The 12,006-nt window shown below is 51.7% G+C and overlaps 1 protein-coding gene across 1 annotated transcript in view; it reads right to left on the reverse strand.

Annotated features, from left to right (window-relative positions):
- Positions 1 to 411: 411 nt before the first annotated feature.
- Positions 412 to 12,006, reverse strand: part of MNT (MAX network transcriptional repressor) — a 34,323-nt gene continuing 22,728 nt past the window's right edge. The window contains exons 5-6 of the mRNA XM_030962752.1: positions 8,696 to 8,888; positions 412 to 7,177 (exon numbers count right to left, since the gene is read on the reverse strand). Of these exons, the coding sequence (XP_030818612.1) occupies positions 6,471 to 7,177; positions 8,696 to 8,888 (900 nt within the window). The 3' untranslated portion in view covers positions 412 to 6,470. The remainder of the gene's footprint in view (positions 7,178 to 8,695; positions 8,889 to 12,006) is intronic.

Raw genomic sequence — 12,006 nt, forward strand, 5'->3', positions numbered from 1 at the left:
AGCCCCAGCCCACAGCACAGGAGGGACAGACTCCCCGGTGGGGCTGCCCAGGAGGGCTGGGAGAGTCCAGCAGGAGTGTCCCGGGCACCAGGCTGCTCTGCTGGGCCTCGGTGGGGCCCCTCTGCCCTGCAGCAGGGCTGGGATGGGCTCCTCAGCAGGAGAAGGGCACGGGACAGGGCACAGGACACGGCACCACTTCCTGAGTTCTCACAGATTGCTGAAGCTGCAAAGGCTTTGCTTTCCCCTGCAGCACTGCTGGATCCTCGGGACACTCTGTGCCTGGTCTGGGTGAGCTCCAGCCCCGCGGATCCGGAGGCAGGGAAAGCTTTGCTCTTCAACTGGGAAATCACAAGCAAAGTGAGGGATCTGCATGCAAAGCATAGGGAAGCAAATGCAGAAACCTGTTTCCGATTTCAGTGCATGTTTATTTCAGTTTTATATTTATTTCAGGCAAGTGCTTATTACATGGATATCATTCATGTTGGATACCTAAATTCTGGAGCATGAAGAGCCAGTATTGTACAGCTGAATAGTAAAAATACAATATGTACAAAATTAGTTGCTTTTTCACATAGCAGATGTATCCAAACACATAAAAATCTTTACAGTCTAATTTGTCAATATTCAGTATTTCAGGAAATTGGTAACACAGTGACACGTCCTCACTGTAAACACAGACTGCACCTGCCCAGGTGAGCGCAACACGGGGGCTCCTGTGAGGTGCAGGGAGAGACGGGGGCTCCGGGCCAGCGATGGCAGCGACTGGGCTCAGTCAGCAGCTCCAGGGACACATTCCTAACGCGGGGAGCACAGCGAGACAAAATAAATAAATAAATGCTTTAGGCAGGAGGGGGGGTCGCATGCGGTGACAGAGCAGGGAGTCCCCGCTCCCACCACGGCTCCTCACCCAGTGATGGCCAGGCTGGGGCCTGAGCAGAAGCCAATAAATGGTTGGGTGGTCGCAGTCAGTCCCTGACCTCTGGCTCTGCCAAGCCCCACAGCCTCCTGGCTCCGGCTGTTAAGGCGTATCCATAAGGCATCACACAGGGCTCTGGCACAACCGGCACGGGGCAGTGCCTGCCACAGCAGCACAGCCTGGGGAGGACCTGCCTGCCTGCCTGCCAGGGACAGCCTCAGAGACGGGCTGGGAGTCTGGGGCCCTTCCCTGGTGGTGACTTTGCTCCCTCACACTCAAGTTCCTATTCACAGCACAAGGAATGGGTGAATCAATGGGCCTCATCCAGAGCTAGAGCAGAACCAGCCATGCCGTTCTGATGAGGAGCACCATGACATCCCACCAAATCCCAGTAGGGAACAGCCCTGTCCCTGCCCTGACAGTGCAGGGACAGAGGCCATGGGGTCTTCCTTCACTGATCAGCAGCCTCAGGCAAGGAGTGAGCCAGCCTGGAAACAGCCAAAGACAACCTCTGCCAAGCCTGCACCATCCAGTGCTGGGCTTGGACTGGTATTTTAATAGTTCAAGTTTGGATTATCAAGTTCTGTATAACAGGGACAGAAAGAAGCCATGACTGATTCTACCCACAGCCTATTTTCCTCGACACTAAACATCTGCTTCTAACAACTGATGTTTCACTCAGGGAGGAAATAACCTAAAGACAGTGTTATAACCCATTTTAATCTGTCCAAATTATAACAAGGGATGGAAAACAGGCCATAAGTATGAGGGTTTTCCTCTCCTCACCCCCATAGCTTTTAGAATCAAAATAAGACTGAAATGAACAACTGTTCAGAAAAAGATGTGCCAAGTCTCAGAGGAGCCTCACCTGTGAGCGCTCAGAGCTGCCCACCTCCACACCAGCTCCAGGAGCCCTCTGCAGCAGCCATGTATCTAACTAAGCTAATTAAGCAAGTGCCTAAACACCCAGACAGGCTGAGCCTAAGTCCTGCTCAGGTAAACAGAGGTCACCTGGTTCATCTGGCCAAGGCTGCTCACCCCACAGACACAGTGGGGACACTGGATACCCATCACAGAAAGCAAAGGGACCAAACAAGCACTGACCACATCATCACAAGGGGCAGAAGACACCTTCCCCCCCGACCTCTGGCACACGGGAGGTCCCCAGAGCCCCTTGTACCCACCCAACCTGGAACAGTTCTCACTTTTTTTCTTTAAATGCAAAAAACGCCCTCAGGATGCAAACCAGTCCAAAGAGACACAGGCTACATACAAAAACCAGACACAATAAGCCTTGCATTGCATGTCTACAGGAATCTACCAGGCGTGCGCACGGACAACCACACTGACACCGACACAGCAGCGACACCTCACCTCCACCTAAACCACCCAAAGGCATTTTTTTTGTTTCTTTTGTTACAGAAGGCCACTTTGAAATAAAACAAAGAAAAAAAAAAGACAAGGAGCCCAACAGCAGCGGCAGCAGCCGGCTCAGTGGGATGATGAACGCTCTGAACATGCCATGGGCACCTCGAGAGCAGAGGCCTCTGCAAGGGCCATCCCCTCTGTCCAGCTCTGCTCAAGAAACCAAAACCCAGCCATGCCAGTGGCCGGGGGCCCAGTGGTGACACTGGAGCCCTTCTGGCCTGGACACCCAACACTCGGCCCCAGCACAGACAGACAGATGGACATACACACACGCACATGCAGAAAAACCCCAATGGCAGCAGCTTGGCTCCAGCCTTTCTTTCCCCATGTGAAATGTGGGTCCCCAGCTGCCCCCAGGGACACACGAGGGTCCCCAGCTGCCCCCAGGGACACACGACCCGCTGCCTCTCGGATCCCACGCAAACAACTGCAGAGAACACGGGATATCAGATCACTTCCCTTCCTAAGATAAACTACACAGATCTGGCAAATTTTTACTGGTGAGGTCAGGAATACATTCCTGTATCTAAAGTGTCAGCGTTAAGAGCTCTTTTGAGGATCATTTTAAAGCAGCAGTTTGGGCTCTTTGCCCTCCGCCTGCCCCTCCCTGGCGGGTGAGCTGGCAGTGGCTTTGGCAGGCACTGCCCAGCACGAGGTTCCCCGAGGCCACCCCGGGCCTCTGTGCCCACACATCTGCCCAGCTGCCAACACCCCTGGCCGTGCTGCCTGAGCTCCAAGCACAGCTCCAGGTCCTGAGCACCATTTGGCTGTTGGCAGCAGGACATGGAGCATGTGGGCTGCAAGGGCACCTGCCCTCGGCAGAACCACCTCCACTGACCAACAGGCTCCAAGCCAGGTGTGACAGGACAGAAAACCCTCTCAAACTACTATGCAGAAACCCCATTTTCTATTGTTTCTGTGGCATGGTTACCAATAACTAATATTATTCAACAACAGAAGAGATTTCTTGTAAACTTCATATATTTATTGGTTTTTTGGGGGACAAATCAGATCTTATGAATCCCCAAGTGTACATATATATTTATATATAGCTTTCTCCATAGGGAAAACATATATCAAAGGAGGAGAGACATTCCTAAAGTGCCCCTTGTCATACAGTACTGAATGGGATTTCTAAGAGCATCAGTGTAAATCCAAAGTTTCTGAGCAGGAATAACAGAGGTGGAAAAGGAAGGGCTGTGGCCGCTCTTCTTCCCACAGAACAGAGAGAAGTTCGCTGACTTTAAAAAACAAAAAGAAAAATCCCAAAGAATGTTTCTGGTAGCCCTGAAAAAGGCAGATGGGAAGAGGTGTACACACAACATCTGGAGGAGCTCCTGGGCAGGCCAAGAGGGATGTTCCTAACGGGGAGGCCAATGCCTATGAAGGGGATCAGACAGACAGACTGCATGGCACAATTCCAAGGGGAAAGAAAAACTGGCCAAGACACAGGACTGGGCAAGGCAGGGGCACTCTTTGCTCTAAACCATAAAGGAGTAGAGGATGAGGTCAGCAGCACCCCTGTCCATACAGCACAGGCCATTCAGTAACCCAGCAGCAAGCTCATCTCCCTGGGGCTCAGCCAACACTCCTGCATTGAGCACATTCTCAACCTGGCCCCTTCTCCTTCAACGAGGAGAATTTGTTCTTTTGTGAGTTGGAACAGTAAAAAAAGGCAGAAGCACAGGTCCTCCCCGTCCTGACACTGCTGCAGAGGGCAAAGCCACTCTCCCTCCCGAGAAGGGAGCGACCCTGTTACACATACTCAGCGTTGAGGAGTTTCTGATGAGGAGAAACTGAGCCATACCCAACCCTATGTCTCAAATACTGGCACACAATGGCCTCCTTGGCAAAGCACCTGCAGGGACAGAGGACAACAAAGTCCTTGCAATTCTGGGAATACCCCAGTGTTAATGATGCACTGGAATGAGAACAAATGATCTGCTTAAATGGCATTCTACTAAAAGAAATCCTTCGAGGCTTGTCCATTCTGCAGGAGCTGTGCTGGCAAGCACAGCCAAGACCTTCCTGAACTAAAGAATGCATGAAAGAAAAATAAAACAAGTGGTAACTGAGATTTTATGAACAGACTTCACAGAATTCCCAGTGACACCTGCTCAGAAGGCACAATCACCCCTGACCTCTGCAGTCACTTGTCCTGCCTCCAGACCAGTTTTATCTGGGGACAGTATGGAACAGGCAGATGTTCTCAATTACATCCCTGACACTGCTCACACCAGTCCCCAACAGGCTGAAGTCCTGCTAGAGTCAACAGGTCTTTAGGACAGAGTATGGATGCTGTTTTCCTGCACGAGACCCCACAGCTACCGTGAGCTGCTCAGCCACCCCCTCCTCTCCCAAAGCCCTGGGCAGATGCGGGACCATCCTCCCCTCCTGCCCCAGGAGAACAGCCGCTGCCTACAGCAGCACTTTGCCTGCAGTAAGGACTGTGGAATACTTGTTTTAAAAAGAGAGGAAGACAGAATGGAGATCATTCACAGCAGCAGCTACACACACTGTGCAAGGACCAGAACATCCAGAGAGCAGCACAACACGTCCTAAGCAGCCTCCTGGGCAGGCTGGCAGGTACCAGCAGAGCCAAACAGCAATCCTCCTCTCCTGGCTCTCTGGGATTTGCCACTGACCTCAGACAGGTCTGCCCCAACCACCGGGAAGGGGGAACGGGAGGGTCCTGAGGGATGAGGGTTCTTTGGTGCACGTCTCATGGCCAGACACGAGCTCTCACACTGATCTCCTGCAGCAAACCCTTATCCTGCATAAGGAGAGAGTGCTTCCCTGTCAAAGGGAACAAAGCTGCTTGAACTGCCTGTGCTCTGGAAGGGAACCACATCCCCTTTTATCCCTTTTGAAACCCACCGGCTCCCACACCAAAGCGTGGTCAGGACAGAACAAACTAACAAACATTAACCCATGCAGCAAATCTACCTCATTTCTCTATGTCTTCTTGTCCCAGGTTCCATTCACCAGGCCACAGCAACGCCCTGCAAGCTGCCAGCACAAACTGTGTGCCTCTGCCAAACAACAAACCCAAGAAACCTGGGGGGAGCTTGGACCGGCAGGAGGGACCCTGACCAGGGCCATGCCATGCACAGAGATCTGCAAAACCAATTATTGCATCAGCAAACCAAGCCAGACAAAATACAAATTCCCCCAAAAACATCCAAACAAAGCATTGTCAATCATTAAAATAATAAAAACCAGTATTTTTTGGACATAGCTATAAAATCAAGTCATTTATAAAATGGCAACAAATCAAGTCTGGTTGTGTATTCTTTTTCCTTTTATTAGACAGGACAGAGAATTTCCTTAAAATGCCATAACAAGTCACAGTGATTTTAGATGGTTTTTGAAATGTAATATATTGATGGGAAATACCTTTAACATGGTTTGACTCGTGGTTTGTTGTTGGGGGTTTTTTGTCACTGTACTCTGGTCCACCAAACCATCTATCTTATAGTTTCTTGTTTAGAGAGGACACTCTGGCTTCTTCCTCCAAAAATGAATTTTGTCTCATAATCCTGCAAAATAATCAACCTTACAAAAGGCCTTCAAATGTTATATTTATATATATATATGTATATACATATATATATACACACACATACACACATATATATAAATATAGACTTCTATGATTTTTTTTCCCATTCTACGCAATGTCTCAATAAAGAGATCAGCAATTTTTATTCTACAAAGAAGCAACACATAATAGGGCAAAATTAAAGTCTTAAGAACATCATATCCATAGTTCACTCATTACACATAAAAGGAAAAAAGTCACCATGAACAACTGTCTTTGAAGTCTCTCAGCGGCGCGGCCCCAGGCACGGCGCGGCCCCGTCCCAGCAGCAGGCTGGGTGTAGGGACAGGCCGGGCATGGGGACAGCCTGGGCACTGGGTCAGCCCGGGCACCGGGGCAGCCTGGGCACCGGGGCCACCCGGGCACTGGGACAGCCCGGGCACCGGGGCAGCGCGGGCACCGGGGCAGCCTGGCCCTGCCGCCCGGGGCGTTCTGCGCCTCCTCCCGCGGGGCCGCGCATGGTTGGAATGTACGGAGTTTCCTTAGGAAAGGTTCCCAACAAGACCTCGCCGTGGAGCGCTCCCTCTAGGCCAGCTTCAGCGTGCTCACCGGGAACGACGGCATGGTCACCATAGTCACGGGGTTTAGGACCGTCTGGCCCACCAGCTGCGGGTGATGGACAACCTGGGTTCCCACGGCCGGCTTGGCCATCACGGCCGGCTGGCCCAGGCCCGCCGTGCCGTTCACTTGCTGGTGTGAGATGGTGTGAGCGATGTGGCTCACCACGGGCTGGCTGACGGCCACGGGCTGGGGGTAGATGGGCAGCTGTGGGCCCAGATGGGCCATGTGGTTGATGGTGGCCGGGTGCACAGTGATGTGGCCGATGGGCTGAGCAGCAGTGGTGAGTTGCACGGGGCTGGATGTGGAAGGTGCAATGTGAGCAATGTGCTTGGTCTGTGGCCCCTGAATGACGTGGTTGACAGTCTGGATGACCGAGGCATGGGTGGTGGCCGTGTGGGCGATAACAGTCGATTGCACGGTCGAGGCCGCCACGATGTGAGTCTGTGCAGGGACGATCGCCTGCGGCGGGACCAGTGCCTGTGTCTGCAGGGAGGGCTGGGCGTGGGGCTTCTGCTGGATGGACACGTGTGGGGGCAGGACCGTGGGCAGCGGGGGAGCAGCACTGGGGGGGACGGCTTTCAGCAGCTCTGGGTGCTGGCGCTGGGTGAGTTTTGGTAATGAGTTCACTGGCCTGTCATCTTCCATATCTTCATCCATGTTGTCTTCACCCTCTGGAAAATACGAAAGGAAGAAACTCCCATAACAACGCAAGCAGAGCATGAACTGGACCAACGAGCTTCCCTAGAAGGCAGTATCAGCAGAAGAGATGTACAGGAGGTGTCACTGAGCTACAGGCTGGTGGCACGATGGCACGGTATGGTATGGCATGGCACAGCCCACTCCTCACTGCCTGTGGGCCAAGGACCAGGCAAGTATGACAGCTCAAAAACCCAGCTAGAGCAGGGTGCTCCCAAAAGGCTGAGAGGTCTCACTGGGCAGGCAAGGGGAGCACCATGAGCAGAGGCTGACAGAAAGCACCTGGCTGAGCTGTCTGGGCTGAAGCGGGCTCCTTCTGGAGGAGGAACAGGGTTTTCTTTCCTGGCCAGTTGTTCCACTGATCGGCACCACTCCTTCTGCTCCCAGAGCAGGAAGGAAATTGCCATGAAGAAACACGGCAGCAAGTCTCTCATCTGGTTCTGGAAAATGGACTCTTGTCTAGTCCAGGAACTAAGTAAGCACAAAACAGGAACATACTAGCCCTGAGATCAGGAAGACAAGCCTGGCACCCTGCACTGCCTGTTCTAGTGCCAGCCATGCAGCAAAGAATAAAAATCTCAGGAGACAGAAGCAGCAGGAACACCAGGAAGCCACTTCCCCTTCCCAAGCTCTGGGAAGCAGCAGCTTGATGTATTCACTTTCAGCAGAGACCACTGAAGAGGGAACAGCTGGCACTTGTAAGGACAAAGCACTGGGACTCCCAACTTCCTTCAGACTACACCTGGAGCCTGCTCCTACCATCAGAGGTGACGAGCCTGAAAAAACTCAGGTCTTCCCTTCCCAGAACCTGCCATATCATCTGCCTGGCATGCCAAGAGCAAATGCTGACTTGAAGGAACTGCTGTGAATGCTTTTGCACTGCTACAGCCTCTGTGTCTCTGGAAAGCTCTATATCCACAGACTGCCTACTCTTCCTGCTGCATATCCCTGGCATGGAGAGAAGCATGCATTCTCCTATCTCACAGAAACTTCTCACTGGAACCACATGTCAGATATCCATTAGTGTCATTTCATCTTCACTGTGAATCCTCCTCACGCAATGTGAAGGCTCATCAAGTTGTCCAAATGCTCTGGTGATCCTCCCTGTACCAAATCCTTCTTCTGTATGTGCTGAACACCCTCCCATATCCACACAAATACACCAGGATGCCCACTTCTAATGAGCAGGGCTGCAGAACTGTGCAAGCAAAGAGCTAAGTTTGGAAAGCAGGGATTTATCTCCACAATCAGGTCAGATGTGCATACCTGCACGTTTTATCTACCTGACACCGATGCACAAGTTTCAGTTTACTTCACATGAGCCGCCGTGTGTTGTTAGCAACATCAATCATTACAAAAACTCCAAAACCTTTTACTTTATTCTGAATGCAAAGAAACCCTGATGCTGCTAAATGAAGATCCCCACCACTCCATGTAACTGTGTCAATGACATTCCAATATAATAACGAGAAAAAGAGAACAATTGTGGGTACCTGATGCTGTCGAGGTAGATGCCTGGTCATCCTCTGGCTGAACTGTCTGTCGAATAATTCTGTCAATCTCCAAAACATCCATCCACTGGCTCAGCTCGTTCTTCAGTTCTGCCAGCCGCTGCTGCGTAGCGATCTTCTCCCTCGCCAGCCGCTCCATCTCATGTTCGTATTCTTTTTCCTTCCTCTTTAAAGTCTGAAGTCGAAGGAAAGAAAAAGAAATATAATGAGAACAAAGACAAGAATAACCTACACTAATCTGGTCACTCCCATGTTCACAGCGCATTATTTTATATTGCCAGTTATGCTGGTGTAAAACATATTCAGGTATACTTACACCTGCCAAATGCAGGCAGAAAGGGAAGGACAAGAGCTGGCACATAAAGCATTGCTCTAGTTGAACATCTGCTTTCTGAGGGAAAACTGGTAAGCCCCCAAAATGGAAATGCTTAGGAAGGAAAAAAAAGCCTAAGTACTGATGAGCTTCTGAGCAAGAGCTCCTGACCTAGAGGAGATGGTGGATGGTAGAACCAACAAGCCCCTGCATCATGGGGAAATCCTGAGGTCAAACAGGAAGGAAGGGTGTTTGCTGTCCTCTCCTGCTAATGCCCCCTTGGTGCTGGGAACCACCACATCCATTGGTAAGGTCAGGGGAGCTGCTGCATCAGTCAGCACAATACAGAGGAATGATCCACACTGCCCAGCACTACTGCTGGGAAATACAAACCACACTCCTCAAGGGGGACCGACTATTCCAAGGCCTGTTCTATGAGTTTTTACATCAGTGTAGCACTGCACAGTCAGAGACCTGGTCCCTCAGCCCAGGGCCACACTGACTATATGCATAAGAGACAAAATTAGGTGAAATCTGTAAAACCATGTACAGACTCTCCATTTTCTGAAGTTTCAACACTGGGGATTTAAATCCCACACACACTTCTGAAAATACCAGCCACACAGAGCCCACATGGATGCTCCTGTTCCCTCACTGCTGGCAAGCACTGAGCTCAAAAGCAAATCCCACACCTGGCAGAGGACCAGGCTCATGGTCTTCTTAACACATCTCTTTAATTCTCTCTCAGGTTCTCCAGGATGAGTACAATCAGAGCCTGACCTCATGCCTTTCAATCGTTCTGCTGGTGTTGTAGCTCACAGGTTTGCTGGGAAGGACCTTAAAGCCTGTTCAGCCAGCCTTTAATGCAGCCTAAGGCAACGCAGATTAGGGCAGCTCCTGCTGCTACCTTTGTCCCAGTAACAGCAATAAAGGAAGTATTTTTAAAAGAGCCAAACAATGTGTGTTAGCAGGGCACAACCACTGCAGGTGTGTCAATGGAGACAGCTCCTCTCCCTCCAGATCAGCTAAAAGCTCCTCAAAACGGAGGGTTTTCAGGCAAAGGGGGCAGTTCTTTCTCTCCTGTTGCTTTTCAAGCCAAACCAGGCAGCAGAGAGACCAACACCATGTCCTGGGCAAGACCAGCAGCCCACTGCAGGGAAGTAGCCATGGGGACAGCCAGAAAGGAACGATGGGGACTCCTGGAATCCTGGCTCTGCACCAGGCCTGACCTGTAGCCCAGAGATTCCCATGTGGCTGAGGCCCAAATCCACAGGCTAGTTTTAAGGTCTGTTTCCTGTCAAGTGCAGCCAAAGCATTTTGCCTGACCCAGAAAAGTCATGTGCTGTCTGTGCTCTGATTGCCTTGCAAAGGGGTGTGGGTGAGACAGGGAGCGATGGAGGAGAAGGGGATGAGGAAGGTGCACGCTCCTGGATCAGGCTTAAACACGCAAGACTTGGCATGCAACTTGTCTGAACGTCTTCCCCTCACTATGTCATCAGGAAAGAGGCAAGTAGAAGAAAGGCTGAGGCTAAATCTGCTGTGCAAACCTGAGCCCAGTCCCTCTCTGCAGCATCTCCCCAAAGCTGCTCTCCACGCAGGGCACGAGAGGACAGGAGAGGAGCAGGCAGAAATCCCCTGCAGCCGCCTCGCACCGCAGCGGGCACAGCACACGCATATTCAAACAGATTTGGCTTCACTCCCTGCTGCCAGAGGAGACTCCCAGCACTGGGGAAAAGCACTACTACAAAGTATGAGCAGGGCAGCTGGTAATTAGTTACAAACTTTTAATTACTGGGAAGGCAGGCAAACCCTTAGCAAGCACCAGGACGAGTCTCCCAGCCAAGAGAGCCAGGGAGTTCACTATGTCACTCTGCAGGCACTCCACAGGCTTTGGGACGTGGCACTGCTCCAAGCCCAGCCCTGTGGGCTCTGCCTCCCTCAGCGCCAGCAGTCCCAGCTCTTGACTGGGTGCCAGCTCCCGGCAGCCCCTTGCTGGGTGTGCATCTCCTCCCAGGGCTGCGGCACGGCTGGGTGCTCTCCAAGGGGAGCTGCTGGGGAGGCTGGAGCAGCAGATGGGCTGGAGGCACCCATAATCTTTCAAAACCTATTCTGGGATGCAATTCACTGGAGATCACTTGGTAAAGACACATCACCAGGCTGAGCTGCTCTGGCCTAATAATGAACTGGGTGGGATTAACTGGAGCCCTCTTCTCTCTCCTCTGACTCCTCTCCCAGCACTGCCCCACTCTCTGCAGGTACCCGTGGGTGCAGTCCCCCCAGGCTCTGCAGGGACTGGGAGTGTGCCCTGCACTGGGAGCTGAGCCCGGGAGCAAGAACAGCCCCGGCCCCACTGCAGAAAGGAGCACCCATGAAGGGACAGGGAGCAGGGACCCCTGTGCCTCCGTGGCTCTCCCTGCGGGCACATGCAGCTCCTGGCACCCGCCTCCTGGCTGATTATTTTCTGCAAATCATCCTGCCCACATCAGGTGCCAGGATTTCCCGTCAGTCAACAGAAAGTCCACAGTGACAGCCAACCCTGAGTCACTGGGACTGCGGTCACTGACCTGCCCCGGCACATCAAAACCTTTAGAGACTCCCACTGATCCCCTGGATGTTCTTCTAAAACAGGAGTTTCTGTCAGCACTTTCACCATGGATCCCATGCAATACAAAACCAGACGTTTTAAAATTATATATAACCACACAGACACTTTTCCCCAAACCCAAGCCTTTGCAATTTTCCAACAGAATGGGAAGGTAATGGTAGTACTGAGAAGGGCAGAGGGGATCCTAAAACTACAAACAACACAGTAACTGAGAATTAAATTTTGATAAAAGAAATTCATACAAATGCCCAACCACCTTTCCTTTGAAATATGAAATTTGAGAAGGCAGAGGCCTGGTCAGCTGCAGGGCAGGAGTTGCCACCTGACCCACCTCCACAGCCACTGGGAAGGACCATGGCAAGGGTTCACATCTGG

This window comes from Camarhynchus parvulus, chromosome 19 (genome assembly GCF_901933205.1).
Source record: "Camarhynchus parvulus chromosome 19, STF_HiC, whole genome shotgun sequence".
In the NCBI taxonomy this organism is placed as follows: domain Eukaryota; kingdom Metazoa; phylum Chordata; class Aves; order Passeriformes; family Thraupidae; genus Camarhynchus; species Camarhynchus parvulus.